This window comes from Patagioenas fasciata, chromosome 1 (genome assembly GCF_037038585.1).
Source record: "Patagioenas fasciata isolate bPatFas1 chromosome 1, bPatFas1.hap1, whole genome shotgun sequence".
NCBI lineage: Eukaryota > Metazoa > Chordata > Aves > Columbiformes > Columbidae > Patagioenas > Patagioenas fasciata.
The window spans coordinates 129,830,343-129,853,279 of NC_092520.1; the positions used below are offsets into that span (position 1 = coordinate 129,830,343).

Genomic DNA, 22,937 nt, shown 5'->3' on the forward strand with positions numbered 1-22,937 from the left:
CAATTCTTCCTTGATTTTGGCATTTTGAGTTTGATATGATAAACTAATTTTTGGACTTCAATTGGCAGGTTGTGTGTGACATCTGTGTGACATTTCTCTGTGCTCCAAGTGCATTCTAGCACATGACAATGAATGTGACACATTAGCCTCCCAACACATGGGCAGTGGCAGCTTTGCTCTTTTCCAGTGTAATATTATCTCTACCACCTGTTACTTGGTTCTCTCCATGAACTCCTCCTATATGCATCGTTATTAATAGTATGGGGAAGAGGCGTTTTCAGGGCTTTGCACATTAGCAGAATGGTACAGTTGCATCTTAAATCTTTCAGAAGTTGTGAGACTCTGGGTGAAAGATAGAAGGGAAATGACAAACCAGGAATTCAGGACAGGCAGTACTGTCCAGAGCAGCCATCTGCAAAGGGATGGATCAGGGGAATTACCTGGGAGGCCATTCCTGCTGATGATAAATATATGTAGTAATTTCTTCTCCTCAATGACAGGCAAGCTGGAACAAGCAAATCACTGAGTGTTTTCTTTCCAGTAAATGAATTCTGCTTTTGTGGAAGTGGGTGAAGGGGTGGGCTGGAGACTGCTGTCCTGTACTTGGCTTCTTTCCTGTACCAAGCAAATCCAGTCAAAACAGCAGCAGTGCAAATTCCCCTTGGCACCCTGTCCTGTTCACTGTATACCTTCAATCCTGACCTGGCAGAAACTGCCTGGAGAGCATGGAAATAGTAATTTGGTCTCCATGTCCATTCTGTCCTTGGCACTTCTTCTGAGGCAGCAAATAAGACAGCAGCTAGCAAAAATGATCTTTGCACATTTTTTCTGAGAATGGATCTGACAGCCCATTAATTTCACCTACAGTCACCAGCACTACCTCCTTCCAATTGCTACGTTATGTAAGGGAACTCTGTCAATGGTACTTCTTTCACCAAAGTTATTTCCCACTGTGTTCAACAGTATATAGAGATTGTTTGCAGCAAAAAGCAGATTGATAGATTGAATTGCTGAGGGAATTTGTCTTCTGCATGTCAAAATAACACAATCCTGGGGCTAGCTCAGTCACAGCTACCTGTACTGTTGAAAAGGATTTCTGCTATCTTCAACTAACTCAGAAACTCTCCCCTTTCCCCTTTCTTGGAGGCTGAAGCAGCAGTGGCACAAGTTTTGGACTGTTCTTAAAGAATTGTTCAGCATATGCCTTTGCATTGGCTATGTGGGACCTGTGTGCAAGATATTGGCAAGCTATGATTTCTTACAGGATTTAATGCCATTTGGGCTCCTGTCTAATCATTGCTTTTCAAAGCCTCATATAAGCTGAACACTGACTCCCAAATGTCACATTTCTTACTCCCACCAAATATCAGACAAAAATCTTGGGTTAGTGTATGGTTAGGACAGTGCACAATGCCTACTTTTCCGTGTTTCTTTCTCGAGCTTGAAGTTGTTCTTCTTTCTCAGAAGTTGAGTGATAAACTCAAGCTCATCAGAGCTGTTTTCAACAGAGCTGCTAAGAGACTCAGTTACTAATATTATTAAAAAAAAACAACAACAAAAAAACCAAACCAAACCAAATGAAGTAATACTAGCTTGCTGAGGGTTACTATACCCTTCCTTTATCAAATCCCTTCTCTTCCATCTAGAAGACTTGTCTTGTAGCTATTTAAAAATGCTGCTTACTTCTCTGGAAAGGAGTAAATCTCAGATGTTTTCCCCAAAACAGATAAATCAGCTCTCTTGCATGCAATATGTAAATCTCTGGGACATGCAAGATGACAGATACTTCAGTTTCAGTATGTTTGGAAGTCATGAGGCAGGCTATGGACAAGTACACCATCTGTGCTGAGCTTGCATAGTAAGTTGAATGCATCCCAGACACACCAGATTGATGTTATGCTAGAGCGTGCACCGCTTTTTGCATTTAGAACTTCTTGGACAGAAAGCCAGAACCCTGACTTTGATAAAGTAGTATGGTCCAGTTGGTGGCTCATCACTCAGATTTAGCTTGTAATATGCTTCATCTATTTGAGTTTATATGTTTGCCCTTAAAAAGACAGAGAACAGCTGTTTGAGTACTAGACACCACAATGCCAGCTGAATGCTGTTGTTGCCCCTGCTGCAGTCTCACCCTGTTGCTAGCAGCAGCTAGTACGAGTCTGGGAGGCAAGACAACTCAATGGCCTTTCCTAAATCCTGACTGTGTCTCATTTGAGTGCGTAGGCTGGGATATGGAACATATTCAAGAGTTACCTCACTTGTTGTTGGACATACAAGTGCAAATGTCAGTGAGGACCTGAGACATCTAGGTTCTAGTCTCCAGGTCTGAATCACATTCATTTATGTATTCAACAAGTCCATGCATTCCCACACTGTAAGATGAAGATTAGCCTTCCTACTTGATGAAGTCCTGGGAAGACGAATTTCCTTTAAGTCATAGTCACTATTATTCTTTTGCATCTTAGAGGGATGGAATGTATTGGACAGAGTAAAGCAGAACTTTCTCTGCTCACCTTGGGTGCTCACTGCAGGACTGCATGTGCTTTGACACAAGGTTTTCTTCAGAGAAAAAACTGAAAGTGAAGAAAAAGAAAGAGTCCTTTCCCCAAAGCAGCAATGTGGTTTCTAGTCCTGATGGCCTAGGTGTTCTGAGGAGCTCATAGGAATCTAGGCATGGAGGCCATAGCATTTTTAGATGTTAAGTTAAAAGCAGTAGCTCTTTTGGCCATTACAGACAGTAACTTCCATGAGAGGGTGATAAGCAGCAGCTGTAAGTAAGTAGATAAGCTGTAACTGTAAGGTCAGCAGTATCTGCCTGAGGTTGCTGTAGCTGCATTCTCCTGCAAATGAACCAGACCCCTCAGCTAGCTGCTACTGTCATTCCCTGGAGTTATTGAAATTCCATGTACTTATATGGTCTGAGATTTTCAGAGGTGACAGAAGGAGGTGGGTGCATCACTCTTGTTGACTGACCTAAGACATGCCTGATGGTCTTAACCCATAATATGGGATGTGCTTTAGAGTAAAAGGTTCAGTGTAAACATCAGGGAGTTCCAACATGACCCCGTTGCTTCACTGCAACAGGGCTTCCAGGAACCTGGCTTTACGTAATGTTAGTGAATGGCAATGACTGCTTAATTCAAATAGTATTACCATAATTTTTCCTACAGCCAAATAGTTTAACATTGATCAATTAGATATTAACTAGCTGTGAAATTCTATGGTATGGTCTTTTGATGGGAGACTTGCCAAATTGTGGAGGCACTTGGAGTGGCTTCTTAGGGCTCATTAAAGCTTTTATCATGAAGTGAAACTAGCATCTTTCTGCTTTGCCTGCTATTGATCACACTTTTTTTTTTTCTTTTTAGTTTGCCGTTAAGGGTTTAGGGGAATGTAACCTTAACTTTACTACTGACAACCTGAAAATGTTTGTCTGGTTCTGCAGTGAGGGCCTCTGCTATGTTTATGTAGCAGTGATCTGACCATTCTTCTGTAGCCTTGACCCTTTGTTCTTTTGACTCAGTGGGACAATTTATTTGGAAGAGCGGAATTGGGTCCATACATTGTTTTAATCACCTGTAAGGAAAATAGCTGAAAAATATTGTGAAGGACTCCTAGTCTAGTTCCTCTTTGGAGAAGGGAAGGAATTAATCTCTATTCAGACAGCTGGAGTATGAGTCAAATAAACAATACAGTTAGTTGCATTGACATGTAAATGAGTATTACAGCAACTCAGTAAAAACCTAAACCAGAATAGAGTAGCATTGCTACTCTCTAAAAACATGAACATTTGTTGAGTAAACAAAGTAGCTACATACCTATGGAGTGGAAAATTTGATAGCAAGGACTTCAGCATGACCATAATAATTCAGTTGGCAAGTTGAATTATGAGTAAGTCTGTAATACCTGTGTCTTGTTCCTATTAATACCTCTGCTACCAGGCTAAAACTAGCCTGGATTTACCCACACGTGCTACTCCAGTGGAAACAAACCATCAGAGCGTAACACTGCGTTAAAGTCACTTATGTGGTCATGACAATGTAAAATCTTCCAATCTTCCTCCAGCTGTTGTTTCCAAGTCTTGTGCAGGAGTTATCACTACCTCAGTGGTGCAAATGTGAACGATGTAAAATGATTTTTTAAAAAGTTTTAAATCCAAGTTGTTTTACTGATATATTTTAGCATGTGTGCCCACTCCAGTCTTCAAAAAGGGCAAGAAGGAGGACCCGGGTAATTATAGACCGGTCAGCCTCACTTCTGTCCCTGGGAAAGTAATGGAACAGCTTATCCTTGGTGTCATCTCAAGGCATATCAGGGATAAGAGGGTCATTAGGGGCAGTCAGCATGGCTTTACCAAGGGTAAGTCATGCTTGACCAACATCATAGCCTTTTATGAGAATGTAACAAGGTGGATGGATGATGGCAGAGTGGTGGATGTGGTCTACCTTGACTTCAGTAAAGCCTTTGACACAGTCCCTCACAGCATCCTCACAGCTAAATTGAGGAGGTGTGGTCTAGACAATAGAGTAGTGAGGTGGGTTGCAAACTGGCTTAAAGAGAGAAGACAGAGAGTGGTGGTCAATGGTGCGGAGTCCAGTTGGAGGCCAGTATCTAGTGGAGTGCCTCAGGGGTCAGTACCGGGGCCAATAATATTCAATATATTCATTAACGATTTAGACGAGGGAATTGAGTGTACTATCAGCAAGTTTGCTGATGACACTAAGCTGGGAGGAGTGGCTGACACGCCAGAAGGCTGTGCTGCCATCCAGCGGGACCTGGACAGGCTGGAGAGTCGGGCGGGGGATAACCTGATGAAATTTAACAAGGGAAAGTGTAGAGTCCTGCATCTGGGCAGGAACAACCCCAGGTTCCAGTATAGGTTGGGGAATGACCTATTAGAGAGCAGTGTAGGGGAAAGGGACCTGGGGCTCCTGGTGGACAACAGGATGACCATGAGCCAGCACTGTGCCCTTGTGGCCAGGAAGGCTAATGGCATCCTTGGGTGTATTACAAGGGGGGTGGTCAGTAGATCGAGAGAGGTCCTCCTTCCCCTCTACTGGTGAGACCCCATCTGGAATATTGTGTCCAATTCTGGGCCCCTCAGTTCAAGAAAGACAGGGAACTGCTGGAGAGGGTCCAGCGTAGGGCAACAAAGATGATTAAGGGAGTGGAGCACCTCCCTTATGAAGAAAGGCTGAGGGAGCTGGGGCTCTTTAGTTTGGAGAAGAGGAGACTGAGGGGTGACCTTATTAATGTTTATACATATATAAAGGGTGAGTGCCACGAGGATGGAGTCAGGCTCTTCTCAGTGGCAAACAATGATAGGACAAGGGGCAATGGGATCAAGCTGGAACACAAGAGGTTCCACTTAAATTTTAGAAAGAACTTCTTCTCAGTGAGGGTAACAGAGCACTGGAACAGGCTACCCAGGGAGGTTGTGGAGTCTCCTTCCCTGGAAACATTCAAAGCCCGCCTGGACACATTCCTGTGCGACCTCACCTAGGCATTCCTGCTCCAGCAGGGGGATTGGACTAGATGATCTTTTGAGGTCCCTTCCAATCCCAAACATACTGTGATACTGTGATACTGTGATCTGTTTTCAGCTCAGTGAGGAGGCAGAATACTATGGGGGCAAAAAGCGATAAGTTGTTAAAGAGGAATCACTAGCCTATTCAGCTGGATAAATTGTTTTGTGAAGCTATATTCTGAGAAGAAGCAAACATGAGAATAAAATAATTGCCAACTTTGTATGACTATCTCCTGATAAATCAGAGCATGCTCTTGGATATATGGTATGCAGGAGATGACAAATTCAGGAAAACATGAAGGCATGAGTGAACAGCTGGTGTAAACTGGTATGAATGTATTACTTATTTAGGGCTGAGAGTATTCACAAGGGTTGAAGATCTGTCACTACTTCAGAGAAAAGGATTCTCCTTAAAAGGGGGAATCACAGAGAAGAAGGAAAGCCATTCTGACAAATGGACTTTATCTCATCTATAATCTGTGGTGAAGATGGTACAACTGTTAAGGATTTTTGTAGAAACAGTGGGAAACACCACAGTCACTTCCAAGAGTGACTTGTGATCATGTGTTTTGATACTGTGCTGTTATGCTCTCCATTAAGAGTAGAGTGAGCAGAATGAAGGCTGCATGCCCATCCCTAATGCTGCCAGTGTTGATGGGAACATTGAAGCACTCTGTCATCCTGCCTGGACTGAAACTTTGTCCCCCTCGAATTGTCTGAATGCTACAATTGCTACTCTAGGAGATAGCCCAAGAGATGCACTGCCCACCGTACTTCATGAAAAACCGATCTTAAATCTCGCTTTCACTTGCTTCTGAGTTTGTACTTTAAAAAAAAAAAATAGTAATTGGATTTTATTGGTTTATTTGCTTTGATCTTCTGTGACATCATTTTTATAATGCAGGTGGTAGTTTTTTCTCTAGATGGAAATATGTGTGCACAATGGCACAGTGGCAGCAATGCCCCAGCGTTGTGCAAAGTGGAAAATGGAACTGGATTTTCTGAAATAAGTGGGGAGATGGTTATTTTATTTCCTTTACCACAGCCATGGGAATAAGATTGAATGGAAATACTGCATGCCTGCTCTTCCTGCTAGTGCTTTTGGCATCACTGTTGGCAAAATGGTGAATTCTTCTGTGACGATAACTCTGTGTGATGGGAACTGCTGGTGAGTGTTGTGGTACAAAAAGGGTGCAGCCTGACTGTCTAGGGACAAAACTTTTGACTGGAAAGGAATTACAAAAAAGTTTGGCTTTTAGGAGGTTCCTAGTTACTGCTGTAGTTACTCAAACCCAGCCATTCCCTTAGAAGAAGCAGTCCTGCCTTCTGCTTTCCCTATTGCTGCCTACCCTTCCAGCACAAGTTCTTTGAACATACAGAAGTTCTCCTGGATCAGGTCAGGGAACTGATCCCACTGACACCGAGCTGAGCAATTCCTCAGTGAGTCTTGTAATACAGCTACAGAAATGTTTGTGTCAGTACAAGAGGAACGGGGAAGCATAAACTGCTCTGGGACAGTGAGACTGCTCTCTCTTGGTAGTGGGACCAGCCTGGTGTTATCAGTCTACAACTTTGAGGTGCAGTTTCCCAAGAGGCTCAAGCCAACCTATATGTTGCCGCAAAACAGGCACTCTTTGTGCCCTCAACTTTTGTGTGTGTTCTCACCTCATCCAGCCTCTGCAGTTTTGTGGGGATCCAAGTGAGCTTTCTTGTCTGACTGAAAACCACAACAAAACTTGTTTTGGCTGGGATCGGCTCTCTCATCTGGCTAACTACGAAGTCATAGAATTGCTAACGGTGGCATAAAGGCAGCAGCAAGCTTGTGTGGCTACAGATGGAGAGAAGGCTGGACTGGCACTTTCTAGATTGACTTAAATTTTTGTGAAATTGCTACTTAAGCTAACAGCATTATCATATGGCACAGACAGGTATTTTGTGTGGCAAAGAACAGGGGGATTTATTATTGCAGTGGTCCAGTTCCAAGGCTAGCATTGCATATCCTAAGCACTGCTCTAGATCTTGAATAAAAAACCTTCACTGACATCAGCTAAGAAACCCATGCTAGAATGGCATCTAATGCAGTCCTGTTCACACTGTATCCACTGTAGCAGGAATATACTTTCTTCAGTTTCCTGTTTCCCTCAGATCAGCAGGAAGAATAGCCTGAAGTACCCTATGGGAACAGATCGTTGCTTTTTTGCTGATGTGAGCTAGCACCTGGACTTGCGGGGTACGGGGAAGGTCTACTCTTCTCCTTTTGAAAGGAAGGAAGCCGAACTGGGCATTCTGGCGCACCTTTTCTGTTTTCAGAGCTGGAGGGAACCACCTCTTCTTTCCCTGAGTGTCGGTCTAATGACCCCTGGTGGAAGCTTCAGGCAACGGGGATTTTTAGGAGTTAGATCCCACCACGAGGCTTCAGTTGGCCAGCCTTAGGCACCCACATTTGAAAACTGTGGCTGCTTATGGAGATGTTTTTGTATTCAGGTGGAAGTGGGCTGGATCCATCAGCAACCTACATTCCTTATCTTGCATCCTGTCTACTTACATTCTTCATATCATAGTACCTGAGCATAGTATGTGTGTGTGTGTGTGTACTCACACATTCCTTCTCTCTGCTCTGTCTCTTTCCTGTTACCTGCATATCGAGGGTGGAAAAGCTGTATTACAATTGCTGTACCCTTATTTTTCCTCCTTAGTGAGGCAATCCACTCTAACCTGTCTGTTGCATTGCTCTGTCTGTACAGTGCCCTCCTGTATGCTCTCCCCATGCTCTGTTAGTACCTCCATGTTGTCCTGACACTGTTCAGTTATAGTAAGTATCAACTAAGGCAATGGACCGTGTCATATGTTTTTAATGTTAAGACAATATTCCCCAGATTTAGCCAATGTGTATGCAAATCCTCACTACCATTTTCTGAAGCAGGAACTGGATTTTAGGGCATATTCTTCAGATTACCCTGGCTTGTTTGGTGCACTAATCTGCTTAATGAGCTTTGGACACTTCAAGACCTTACAGTCTTGGCTACACCAGACTCCCTTAGGTAATGGTGAAAAAGCACCACAACCATCTGTTGATAACCATCTATTTGTCTTGCATTATTTTTTTTGGCAGGCTGATTTGAACACCAATGTTGAAGATGAATCCAGATCGTTCTATGGTGTTTCCAGCCAATATGAGAGCCCAGAAAACATGGTCATTACCTGTTCCACCAAAGTGTGTTCCTTTGGAAAGCAGGTGGTGGAGAAAGTGGAGGTAGGCAGTAGGCACCTGGGTGCAGGGCTCTCTCTGGCTGCTGTTTTGTCACTTCAAATATTTGTATCCTGCATATATCTCAATGCAAAATATATGTCATACTTGTTGTCAGAAAGATGAATGCCAGATTATTATTTCTGAAACACAGAGGTGTAAGACTGCTCCAGCTGTGGCCTTGTCTCAGGACACCATTGAAGGTCTGGTAGTGTCTGCTACTTTTTCCTTAAATCTCAGTTTCTGAACACATGTGAATTTCTAAGACTCTCAGGCCTGGTGATTCCCTGGGTTTTTTTAGGGGAGCAAAAAAAAGCTAGGAAACCTGGACCCTTGTCTTGTAGTCCAGAAAGGTGAAAACACATAGGCAACACCTCGCTCCCATCAGTGTTTCTAAACAGAGAATTTATAGACTATAGCCATTAATTAATAGACTGTAATAATTTGCAGACTATGGTCTTGTGATTTTATGAGGCTTTTCTTAGTGTTTGTACACTTATAGCTTGAGCAACAGTGGAGCTGCATAATTATGCATATATCTGGCATTGAAGAAATTCTTCTGATGCCACATTCAGCTGCTAAGAAAGCTGCTCTGACCTGCTATCTGCTGCTTTCTCAAGGAGCCTTTAGAGATAGGAGGAGCAGCAGTGTGTAGAACACCAGGTGTTCTCGTGTCAGCAATCAGTTCCGGATACATCCTTCCTCAAGACTCCAGCCATATAAGACATGCCTGAAGTCTGGTTATGTATATGCATGATGGGATAGATAAACCCAAGAAAGGTATCATGGTGCACAGGAAAGAAGACCAAGCTGTTGGTGTGAAAGGAAGTAATGGGTACTTAAAGGGTCTGCTGTGAAATGATAGAATCTAACCTCAGCTTTTGTTCAAAGGAACATGAAATATACAGGAGCTAATATGTGCATGTGAACAAAAAAATCCCTCTGTGTACTATTGTTCAACCCTCTTCTAAGGGGAAGCAAAGATACAATGTTCTCTCTCACAAGTACCAGAAGGCTTTAGTCCTTTCCAGCTGTGAAGTATCCTGAGCATATAGTCACCATTACTAGGAGTAATTGATCTGCTCCTTTTAGTTACCTTTCACAGTTCCTTGGCAGTTTGCTACTCATAAACTGGAACCCACTGTTCTAAAGCAAAAAGAAATCAATCTGAAGAAGTTACAGGGCTCAAGGAGACTGACTTTGATGTGAAGTTCTGTAGAGGAATGATTAATCACCTCATTACTGTTAGTAAAATGACTTGAAAATGCCATTGTAATTTTTCTGATCTGACTCCCTTTATGTGATTAATGCTATTATACTAATGTGACAACATTAACCCCATATACCCCTTTTGTGTTTTATATTGCAGACAGAGTATGCACACTATGAAAATGGACACTATTCCTATCGCATTCACCGTTCCCCTCTCTGCGAATATATGATAAACTTCATTCATAAACTCAAGCACCTTCCTGAGAAATATATGATGAACAGTGTGCTGGAGAACTTTACTATTTTACAGGTGGGCCTTTCAACGCTTTTCATTGGAACTTGGAAACATGTAAGCCCCATCTAGGAGTTCACTGTTGTGAGTCAAAGCAGCATCTAACTGAACTTAGTATCTCTCAGGTGTATTACACCTCAAGACCATTTATGGAGCTCTAGAAATAGTAACTCAGGAGAAGAGTATGAGAGGCCTGAGTAAGAGAGAAAGAAAAAAAAAAGAGAAAGATAAAGGGAGAACTCCTGAGGCAGGGAGATAAAGGAAGGAGAAAGATGCACAAGTCAATGAGGAAATGCTCATTCCACTATTGGACACACGTTGAGTTGCTTTTAGTGCTCTGGACCTTTTTGCAAGGTAAAAACAGACACAATAGCGCTGTTAAGTGGCTATATAATTTTGCCATGGGGAGAATTCTTCAGTGACTAGGTAGGAAAAAAAGTTGTTTTCTCAGGAACCTGGACAGAAAATGGAGGCATGTAAAGGAAGGGGCATACTGGGGGAAGCTCTGTGACAACTTCATGAATCACTTCAGCCTCTAGGTAGGGCAGTACTACAAGGCTACAGCAGCTAGATTTGCATTAGTGTATATGTTATAGCATCTCAGCGTGGATCAGCAGCCTAAATTTGGGAGGGCAGAGACAGCTTAAAAGGTGGATTTTCCTAATGAACCAAGTTCTGTCCTCACCTCTACAAGATGCGTCACGGATCTGCCAGAGAACCTGAGGTTGTTTAAGTAGAAAATATGCTAGAGGCTGTATGAAAGAATGGAAATCAAGTGGTCTTTGTTCCATCCTCTGGAGATCTTGTGGGACTTCAGGCAACTTGTTTCACTGCTCTGTGGCTTAGGTAGCTCAGCTATAAAACAAGGTTAATAATGCTCTCACGTTATTAACCTCACACAAGGTTAATAATATACCTCACAGGACTTAAGGAGGCTTTACTCTTTCACATTTGTACTGAGATATTTAGCATTTGCAAAAAAGGAGCAGTAGCATCTGGAAGAAAAGAGGAATATAAATGCTGTGAGATTTTTTAAATGGGCAAAAGCATGAAGGACTGAGAAATGAAAGGCCTGTGTGCTGTAATTCATACTGAGGAACACTATAACTGCTTTCTGCATGTTTCATACCACAGACAAGCAGGAGTAGATGGAGGGAAAGAAGTGTTCATGGCTGGGATATATCAACACAGACATGAGCAGCAGTGGATGTGCTACAGGAGGCAGCCTCTCTATACCCAACAAACAGAGCAAAAAGAGATTTTCTGTGAAACATCTCGTCTTTACTGAAATCTGCAATACCATGGAGGGTGGCAGTAGAGGACCTAGTGGACCTGCTTCCACTTAGGAGGTCACTGCTTGGTCACAGCTTTCTTTCCTCCACAGTGGACTCTGCTCACCTTCCATGTCGCTTCATTGCATCGTAGTCATGATGCTGTGAAAGTGCTTTGCTTGGATGTGTGCGCAAATAGACTGGGGTTGTAGTGGCCAAGCTCTGGAACATTCCCATGCTGCTCTGTTCTTTGCCTGTTACTGAATTTTTGGTCTATGTTGAATGTGTTTGAATATGTACGCAGAGAAACAGGAGTTGCTATTTCAGTTTCTTCTCATTTTCTGTCTAGGTTGTGACAAACAGGGACACACAGGAGACCTTGCTTTGCATAGCATATGTTTTTGAGGTGTCAACTAGTGACCACGGTGCCCAGCATCACATCTACCGTCTGGTGAAGGACTAGAGACTCTCTATCCTGAGTTGTCCATGGGATGCATGTCTAAGAAAAAAAGTTCATGCTTGAACAACCCCTGCCCCCTTATACCAAACTGAAAAATAAACTGCAGATACTGTGTATTTTCAGAAAAGCACCTCTGAGCTGTTTTGTTACTGAGAGGGCCAAATAAGTTTATATCTTCAGGTTTGTGCAAATGGAGAAAAGACTTGGAGTCAGTGCAACAGGAAAATGACTGCTTAAGGGTTTCACCACAAATAGCATCCTGTGGAATGTATTTCCCACAGAGCACACACAGGGTGTGATCATACACATGTATGCACCCAAACATACAGGTAGGGCAATGGCAGCAGATTCCGTAAGTTTGACAACATATGAACAGGTTTAAGATGTTCATGCTACATCTAGGCTGCGTTTGTGGGCATTCGTATACATTCATTTGTAGGCTGACACATGCACAGACATGCTTACCATATATTTATGTAGATGTCAATTAGGCGTGTGAGCACATGCATGTGTATAGAGATCGCACATATAACCTATATATCTGCCTGTCTAGCTGCCCACTTTAGCAGGTGTGCTGTCACAGATTCCTTCAACTTTCCTTCTACTAAGAGGCTGGATAGTGTTTCCCTCCCTTCTGTGCGTGTTAGTGAGAGACCAGCCTTTCTTTTGCCTTTTAAACGAAGTTATGCTTAGAAAATTGGGTACGTTAAATCATGTTGTCTTGCCCAGCAGATATCCTCCATGTATCAGGTCGACTGACTTGACTGACTACAACAGTTCATACTGCTTTTGCTTTTGTTCTCCCCATGCAGTTACCACTGCTCTGGGAGCTAGACTCTGTTCTTCCCTTGTGCACCAGCAAAATAGTTGGTTACCAAGCTCAAATTATTCCACCTGTTAGTTGCAGACAGTGAGGCACACAAGTATGGCAAAGAATGCCATTTGGCCAGCAAATTGTAGGAAAATTATGAGAGAGAATAGTGAAAAGAGGTTAGCTTTTCATGTTTCCTAGGCTTTCAAACATAGTCTCTCTGCTTTACCTGTAAACTGAGGTTGTTTACTCAAGAATCACTGAGAGGCAATGATCTTGGTCCTTGCAAATGCTGCTGATGGGGGAGAAGATTCAGCCATTCATATTACTCTGAGGGAGGCGTTGGGTTGCATGATGCTCTCTGGCAGCCACTGGGCCAGGCACAGTCCCATGGCACAGACTTGGGTATATCGTCTTCTTTCCACAATGCATCACAACACTTTAGGAAACACCTCTCAGACTTACTTCAGACATTTCCATCCTTGCATTTTTTACATAGAGAAAAGTACTCATGGGTACATGAGGAATCTGAGATACCATCAGGGTTTATTAGAATGCCAGAAGGTAAGAGCTTCAGCCACACACAGATGAAATCTGACTTCTTTCAAAAACTCATGAGCTTATTGTTACTCTCTTCTACAGCTTTCAGTCTGCTGGTTAAAGGGCTCTGTGGATATTGTGAAGACACTGTACAACTCTTTCCACAGCATATGCAGAGACCTGCAGATTTACATATCTCCTCCAGCTTCCTAACCATCTTCTTGTCATTTAAAATGTGTTGTTTCTCTATTTGAAGTTGTAAGTTGTACTCATTTACAAGGTACACCAAGAGTCTTCTCACAGATTGATGATTTTGTTTCCTGTACATTTAAATCTCAACTCCCTTCAAAGTTTACATCTTCAAGTCCTAGAAAATGTTCTTCCCATACTTTGTGGACTTGGATTAATCCTTTGAGTACTTGAAGGTCTAAGTCTCCATTGGGCTTTTTCACAAGTATTGTTGAATATGAATCCATCCTTTCACTGAAATTAATGAAAAATGCTCAGCCAACCACCTTTCAGTGTACCATCAGCATACCTTCTACTTGGTAGGTATGTTATATTTGGGATGGGGTAGGGGGGAGGAGGGAGGAAGGGAAGATTCCGTTACCAAAACACATTATTTTTAAAACATAATCTGGTATTGTACTGAGTTATCTCCTACAAACTGCTCGTTATGCTCAGAGAAAGCCACAATAATGGCATCTTTGATGTCAACCCTCATCTCTTTCACTTTCCAGTTTTCAGGCTCCTCAACTTTTCTCCACAAGATGCTTTCAGCAATCTGCTGCTTTAAATGCTTGTTTCAACTATCCGTTTCTTCACTAGCTCTTTTCCTTGATTGTGTTCATGAGCTTCCTTGTGTGTTTCACTAGCTGTGTTTTTTATTACCTAGCTTTAAATAAGTTCTGGTAAACACTGAACTTAAATAGGTAATGGTAGCTTCAACCACCCTGTACAATAATTCTGAGGAGGAATCTACTGATGCCTTGGAATCATCATGGTTTTATTTTGAAGCTGGTATTAAGCCAGTTATTATTTGCTATTAACAGCTCATCACTATAGAGAAACATGCAGTGTTTTCCTCCATGACTTAAATCTTTAGTATTCCTCTGCCACATTGCTGGCTGATAGGATGGAGTTTCTCTGAAGTGTTTTCCAAAGCCTGTGTAAAACTTATTCAAGCCTATATTGCTGCCTGTAGGTTTATAGTTCTTAGTATATGACCTTATGGTTCCATACAATCTTTTCTGATTCTCTGTTGCAGCTGGATGAGTTGATTTCTCACAAGGAAGTAATATTCAAGAAATAGTAAGGAATGAACTATTAAAATTTAACTTTTAAATCAAATGAGTTAGACAAGTTTATTATGGTAAAATTTTGAAATGGGACACAACAACAGATGTCAAACAGAAAACCAGAATATAGGTTACTTGCAGAGACCTACTGAATGAACTTCATATACAGATACAAGGAGAGGAGAGAAGAGGGGAAGGGGAAGGGAAAGGGAAGGGAAGGGAAGGGAAGGGAAGGGAAGGGAAGGGAAGGGAAGGGAAGGGAAGGGAAGGGAAGGGAAGGGAAGGGAAGGGAAGGGAAGGGAAGGGAAGGGAAGGGAAGGGAAGGGGAAGGGGAAGGGGAAGGGGAAGGGAATGGAAGGGAAGGGAAGGGGAAGGGGAAGGGGAAGGGAAGGGAAGGGGAAGGGAAGGGAAAGGAAAGGGAAGGAAAAAGGAAAGGGAAAGGAGCAAAGAGAAAAGGAAAGAAAGGAAAGGAAAAGAAGAAAATAAAAAGAGAAAAGAAGAAAAGAGTTGGAAGGGAACTACAATGATCATGCAGTCCAACTGCCTGACCACTTCAGGGCTCGCAAAAAGTTAAAGCATGTTGTTAAAGCCATTTTCCAAATGCCTCTCAAACTGACAGGTTTGGGGCATTGACCAACTCTCTAGGAAGCCTGTTCCAGTGTTTGACCACTTTCTCAGCAAGGAAATGTTTCCTAATGTCCAATGTCCAGTCTAAACCTCCCCTAATGCAGCTTTGAACTATTCCCATGCATCCTATCATTGGATCCCAGTGAGAAGTGATAAGCACCTCCCTCTCCACTCTCCATGTCCACTCCTCAGGAAGCTGCAGAAAGCAATGAGGCTACCTCCTTTTCTGCAAACTAGACAAACTCAAATTCCTCAGCCGCTCCTCATAAGACATGCCTTCCAGCCCTGTCACCAGCTTTCTTGCCCTCCTCTGGGTGCATTCAAGTATCATCACATCCTTCTTAAATTGTGAGGCCAAGAACTGCACACAGTACTCAAGTTAAGGCCACACCAATGCTGAATACAGCAGGACAATCACCTCATTTGACCAGCTGGTTATGCTGAATTTAATGCATCCCAGTATGCTGTTTACCTTCTCAGCTGCCAGAGCACATACTACTGACTCATTGAGCTGCAGTCGACCAGCACCCACACATCCCTTTCTGCAGAACTGTTCTCCAGCCACTGTTCTCCCAATTTATACTTGTATCTCATGTTACTCCATCCTAGGTGCAGAATCTGGCATTTGTTCTTCTTAACTTTCATGCTATTAATATTTGCCCAATGCTTCAATCTATCCAGATCCCCCTGCAAGGCCTCTTGTCCCTCCAGAGAGTTAACAACACCTCCCAGTTTGGTATTGACAGCAAACTTGCTAATGGTGCATTGAATACCTATATTCAGATCATTGATAAATACATTGAACAGGACTGGCCCCAAAACTGAGCCCTGAGGAACAGCGCTGGTGACTGGTCATCAGCTGGATGTGGCGCCATTCACTACAACTTTGAGCTCTGCTCTTCAGTCAATTCTTTATTGTCCTGGTTTCACCCAGCACAGTCAATTTTCTTTGGAGTAACTGCAGCATTTTTTGCTTCAGCGTGAGAATAGTGCTGACAATGCCTATTATTTACAGTTGTTATCTTGGTAATGTTTATGCCTAGCTGGGATAGAATTTATTCTCTTCTCCACAACTGCTCTTTAGCTTCTGGTATGAGGAAAATGCTTGGAAAACTGGTGTTGATACTTATTTCTAGGGAAACCAAGGATGTTCCTCGGTTTCCCATGTTTTGCAAGTAAGCAGGTGTATGATGTGGGGAGAAGTGTACCCAGGACAGCTAACCAAAGCTGGCCAACAGAACTATTTTCATATCATGAATGCCACACTCCATATATAAGCATGAAGTTGCTAAGGATGGCACTTCTTTGCTGGTCACTGTCTGTGAGGGGTCCCACTCTTGTGGCTTCCCTACGTGTGCTGTGATGTCTGCATTTTGCTGGACTCAGTGTGCTCGCAGTGTCTGCCCTTTAGTTTTAATTGTTGGGAGCACACATTCCAGCAGCTATCATTTATTATTGTTCTATTAAATCTGTTTCTATTTCAACCCGTGAGTCTTTTCTCCCCTTCCTTCCCTCTGGGGAAATAAAGGTGAGAGAGAGTGGCTGTTTACTGTTTGATGCTGGCCCAGGGCTAAATGGTGACATTCACCCATCACACTGTAAACCTGCTCATCTCACAGTATCAAAAGCCTTACTAAAATACAAAAAAACAACATCCACCTTCCCTTCACCCACTATGTGAGTGACTTCACCAAAGAAGGATATCAAATTAGTTAGACAGGACTTTCCCTTTATGAACCCATGTTGACTGTGCTTGATGATTGCATTGTTATTGAAATGCCTTTCAGTAGCACCCAGTATGATCTTCTCCCCTATTTTTCCAGGTTCTGAAGTTAGACTAACAGACCTGTAGTTTCCTGAGTCTTCCCTCATGCCCTTCTTGTATACTGTGATAACATTGGGTAGCTTCCAGTCAGTGGGAACCTCCAGTTTTTGTGTTCATGTAAGAACAAAGTGCACCAGGACTAGCCTTAAAACACAAAGGCCTGCACCACTGGAGTCCCAATGTGCTTGGGCAATCAATTTGATGAGGAAGGGGGACTGATTGACTTACTTCCTCGTTAAACTATTGCATGTCAGTTATTTGTTGTAACTGCCCCAGTGCAGGTTTCTGTTTGTATGTAGGAGGTCCCTCACAGGGATGAGTCTTCACCAGACATTACTGTGGAGCAGCTGGCATGATACTGGCTTTGCCACGCACACTGCACTTTGCTGCTCATGGTCTGTGCTAGGTCATAGCCTGTGCTTTGAAGCATGGGAAGGAAAGGATGTGGGTAAGGACAATAGTGAAGATGAGGTCATTAAGTCAGAGATATTTTGGTTCTTGTTATGGGAAAAAAAGCTCTATTTATTTCTTATATATAATGAAGTATTTCACCTCCCGAGTCTTGCAGACCTTGCACTCTCAGAGGCTGCTTTTAAGGACTGTGCAGAGCTAGTGCTGTTAACCTTCTCTGTGCAGGAGCCAGAAGTGACTAGTAAAGCACAGAAGCACTTTTTTGCATCAACTAAACAACATCTACAACTTTTTCCTGTGCAGAAAGTTCCTGCTGTGTCTCTCCAAGACAAACAAATGCCTACAAAAACTTACTTCCGAACAGCAACACAGAACACTGATACCAACAGCTTTCCATAAGATTTGCATGGCTGGTAACCAGAATCAGGCAAGCTTGGAGAAAGCCGAGCCAAGTACTTTAAACGCCTAGAAAACATAGCATCTTGAAATGCCTGCTGTTCTGTGCTACACGTGAAAAATCCATGCAAGCACAGTGCCGCTCTGGCCCATCAGTTGTCATCACATACAGCAAGGTGACCAAACCACCCAGGACCAAATTAACATCTTCTCTGCAAACCAGCCATCCCCCACAGTTGGCCACGCAAGTAAGAATGGCACCAACTGGCTTCAGTCCATACACCTGCTTATTTCAGCCCTATGTAATTTCCCTCCTGATCTCTGAACAATGTGTGGAGCGGGCAACAGAACAAATAAAACCTCACAAATCAGAAAAAAGTCTGACTTTTTGGAAAATTATTTTTGGCCAACAGAGACGACCAATATGTTTCTAAAAGCCTGTACAGAGGAAAGAGTAGTGTTTAGTCCCCAGCAATGGAAAATTGCTTGTGATGTGGATTAGTGCTCTTCTGCAAACATGAGCTTGGTGCCTTGCATGCTTCCACTGTAGGTTTACACTGGTACAGCAGACCCCATGGAGATGAGCCTGCATCTCCCTGAAGGAGATGAGCCCTAGAAGTCTGTTTAGTCCATCAGCTGATCATGAATAAAGCCATATTAGCACAGCTTTATGATGTTATCAAAGTAATGAATACAAGCCAACAGGCTGAAGAACAGATGAAATCTTAGGACAGTTGATTTAGGGATCCTTATGCAGGTCTTTTTTTTTTTTTTCACTTAGTAACAATGAAAGCCTCTTCTCTGGCACTGTGTCTTTCTACTCTTACTCTTGGAGTTCACAGCTCCTTGGTGTAAATAACCAGGGTCAGCAAGAGACATCTACCTACCTTTCAAACTCACCGGAGAAACCAAAAGAAAATTCATGTTTCTGGGAGAGCTCACTTTTATGGAGGCTACTGTCCCATCCCAACAGATGGGATAAGGGATGAGTTAACTCTGAACACAACATGCACCCTGTCTCACCAGGTGAGATCGGGTGTGAGTTAACTCTGGGAATTTCTGCACGGTAATGCGAAGTGAATGACAGAAAATCACCCCGGAGGTCCAAATGAATTATGAATTTACTAAAAGCACTTGGTGGAATACAAATTACAGTTATTAGTGACTTGGCAAAAGTATGTTATAATATCACAAAACTTATCAATGCATTGACAGCAAAAGCCCTTCTAAAAACCATGGATTGACAACAATTAGTAACTATATTGCAAAACTTAACAAGACTTTAGCAGCAGAACTTGCAATGATATTACCTTTCTATGTTCAAGAAAAAGGAAAAGAGAGAGAGAGACAAGGAAAACTAAGATATCAGAGAGAGAGAGGAAGATATCCCCGCTCCATGGGCTGATCAGTCCTGCGACGATCTCTGGAGGGGGGGTGGATGCGCTGAAGATTTTGGTACATGCCACCACCTCATGTCATGTGTGAGGTTGTTTTATAACTCAGTTCATTTGCATGCGAGATAGGAGAGGGTGGTTCGTCTCCTCCCTCTGTTTGCTTTTCATGCTAATTAGGAAGACTCTTCTGGAAATGGGTCTGGGGTCTTCACACTAGTTCACGGTACTGACCAGAAGTGAGCTGTTTTGCTCGTCAAGGGTAGCTGTTTGCTCGTGGTTTCTTCTGGTAATTGGTTGTCCAATGGATGGTTCATCTCTATCATCCCAATTAGGCCATGAGGCCTTCACAGGAACACTGTTAATTGCCTCTGTCTTACAAGGTGCTTGACCCCACAGCCATCTATCTTTTCCACCCAAAGTATCAATCACAAAACCGCGGGGGAAAAAAAAAAAAAGACAATGTGTCTGCCTCCACAGCCATCTATCTTTTATGTCTAAAGTAGCAAACCCCAGATGTTTAAGGCATAACATAGCCCTTTGTTCTGCTAAGCATGGGGGGACCGCTTCAAGGTTGTCACAACTACCAGATGAAGAAGATTTAATAAAGCTGTGAGTCAAACGGAGTACTGGAAATCTTGTTCTGGACTAAAAGGCTCCTGTGACCTTGCAGACTGGGTAAGATTCAGGCAAAAATACTTCAAACACTGAAAGGACTGTAGATCTCTGTCCCCAAGGCTTGCTTTCTTGGAATTTCAAGAGAAGAAACCTGACAGTACATCAGAACTAAGAGCCAGCTGCAATCTTGCTGAAAATGAAGGAAAGCAAACACCAAAAATCAGCATAAGTTAAAAAAAGAGCTAGCCTAGTTTCAAGAGGAAAGGCTAAATTGAACTCTAAACCAACAATAAATGAGGATATCAAAGTGTCATTTCTCTTGGGGCAGAAAGACCAGAAATATTAACCTTAGCCTATAAGAACTTGCTGTAACATCAAAAGACAAAACAGCAAAAGCTGATTCCACTGATCATTTTACAGCCACAACACTGAGGCATTAGAAGACTAAGTGACAAAACAAGGATCTAAATATCCATGCTTTCTTTAGAAGAAAGCATCTCAAGTTTCTATTCAACTGTAGCTCCTTTATTTTCTAACCCACATGCTTCGGTATATCAACCCTCGGTTGTGCAGCTACATCTGCTTGTGGAATCATGTCAGGCTCTATTACTGAAATGATTCCACTTAAAGATAAACTTCTGAGATAAGAAAAAACAGACCATGGGTCTGAGCAACACAGAACTAGGTAAGACAGTAGCCCTCTCTTCATCTTCACTTCAAAGCCAAAAGAAACACTTCAGGTAAGACAAGTTTCCTTGAGTATTACATATGTGCTTTAGCCTTTGGTGCAATGGTTTCCCAGGGACTTTTTTTCCTCATTATCCAGCTCATTTCTCCTTGGTTCTTTGACATCTTGGACCAGGTGAAAGATTTGAAGAACTTGAGTGGTGACCGCAAAGTATAAGAACATATTCAGACAGGTAAGAACAACCCAGCCAGCAGCCACATGCTGTTCACTCACTCACGTCTCCCCCTCCGACACCCAGTGCCATGTGGAGAAGAATTGCGAAAAAAAAAACCAAAACAAAACTTGTGGGTTGGGATAAGAATAGTTTAACAGAACAGCAAAACAATAACAAAAATGAAAGAATATACAAAGTGATGGGTACACAATGCAGTTTCTCACCAGCGCAGAAAACTGATGCCCTGCCCATACACTGGTCCCATACAGCCAAGCCCAGAAGATTGAAGGCATGGACTGCACTTCATGCTCAAACATGATTTCACCACACCACTGGTCCTGGAGAACAAAGGGTGCCCTGGATAGCAGCAATTTCCCAGGCAGCGAGTTCTTTCCCCAGCCAGTTCCCTCCAGCTTTATACTGAGAATTACTTCATATGGTATCAAATACTCCTGTGGCTAATTTGGGTCGGTTGTCCTGCCTGTGTCCCCTCCCAGCTTCCTGAGAAAAATCAATATCCCAGCCAAACCCAGGACATTTTCAGCTTCCTGTGAAAATTAACCCTATCCCAGCTGACCCAGCACACACCTTCAAACTTGCTGTAAAGCTGTAGCAGAGGCAGAAAGAACGTGTACTGAGCCTTCAAGAAGCTCCCAGAGTCGCGCTGCTTCATCACTCCTACACATACAGTCTACATCAAAACCAAGTAGCCAGGCAGCAGACAACTGGCATGCTTGTAAGGGAACAGCAAGAGCAGGGCTACTTTACAATAGAAGGCTAGCCTGAAGTGTATGTTGACCTCAGGTCTGTCAGTAACCTCACAGACTGGGGTATAGCATCTAAGGAGATGAGCAGAACAAAGATTGTAAAAGGTTCCACTAACAGTCCAGTCAATGCCAGACAAAGGCCATGTAATAAGTCAGGACTGAAGTCAATCCAGGACTAGACACAGACATACAACAGAATTCAGAAAATGACTGGAGCGCCCAGATCTGAGCACAGATAAAGCTCCTGGGCTAACAAACAGTAGATACACAGATGGAAACCCCAGGTAAAGCTAGTCAGGGCACCTGAGGCCTATTCAAGGCCCCAGGAGCAGCTCCCCCTCCCATCATGGTGCGTCCCACCCCTTGCAAATGTCTGCTTTTTTGGACAATCTTCTTGGACACCAGATCCAGATCTCCTACACTGCTAAGCATGTTTTTCCTGTGTTTGCATAATTTAACATGTTCATTCAGCAATTAGTGAAGATTCCAGATCTGTGATCCATACCATTTTTGGCCTCTTAAATGACCCACAAAGTAGTGGTGCTCATTCTGAGGGAAATAAACAGTGCTTCATTAAAAAAAAAAAAAAAAAAAAGGCACACCCCTGACTTCCTTCAAATGAGCAACATAGCAATAATGATGGGAAGAACCTGAATATAGCAAAGCTACAGTCTAGATGGATGATCCCTTTCTGTCAAAAAGAGAAGCACTGACTTATGTTTTTCAACATCCTTAATTTCCCCACAGTACTTTACTGTTGCCATTCAATTATTTAATCTGAAATCGGTGGCTGGCACGCAAAGCTGTCTGTTATGGCAGGGGGGTTATACCCAGTGAATCACACTTCAAAGCTGTGTGCCCATTTCTAGATGCCTCAAACACAGCTACTCAAAGCTTTCACTTGAACTACAGAAATCCCATATACCTGGGTATAAAGCTGCTTCTGCTTATGTCAACAGGTAAAGAATATATCATGTTGTCTCTGTTAAAACAAACAAACAAACAAACAATAACACCACCATCAAAACTGCCAGACTTGTCCTCATTGTCTACTGGCTTCATGCCCTGTTCATCTTTGAGGAAATGGTCCTTTATCTCTAGAGTTTGAGCCTGCGTTATTTAAAGATTGACAACATTTCTGGAATGAAGATCCTTCAGTCCTCAGGTACAACAGGAGTTATTGCATTAGAGCTACAGATGGAACCTAGAACCAAAGAACCAAATTAAATTGTCTCAACAAAGAGAACTGCTGCATTGCAAGGCAGATTTCCTTCATTACTTGCTTTAGGGTAAACACATAGCAACATTTGTGTACTCTTGTACATATATAAATGAATAACAG

At 42.7% G+C, this 22,937-nt stretch overlaps 1 protein-coding gene across 4 annotated transcripts in view; it reads left to right on the forward strand.

The window, feature by feature from the left end:
• TEAD4 (TEA domain transcription factor 4) overlaps positions 1-12,136 on the forward strand; it is a 43,211-nt gene extending 31,075 nt beyond the window's left edge. For all 4 annotated transcript variants that reach the window (XM_065853842.2, XM_071815039.1, XM_071815044.1 and 1 more), the window contains 3 exons: positions 8,640-8,780; positions 10,144-10,296; positions 11,899-12,136. In XM_065853842.2, coding sequence (XP_065709914.2) covers positions 8,640-8,780; positions 10,144-10,296; positions 11,899-12,012 — 408 coding nt within the window. In that variant the 3' untranslated portion in view covers positions 12,013-12,136. The remainder of the gene's footprint in view (positions 1-8,639; positions 8,781-10,143; positions 10,297-11,898) is intronic.
• Positions 12,137-22,937: the final 10,801 nt, after the last annotated feature.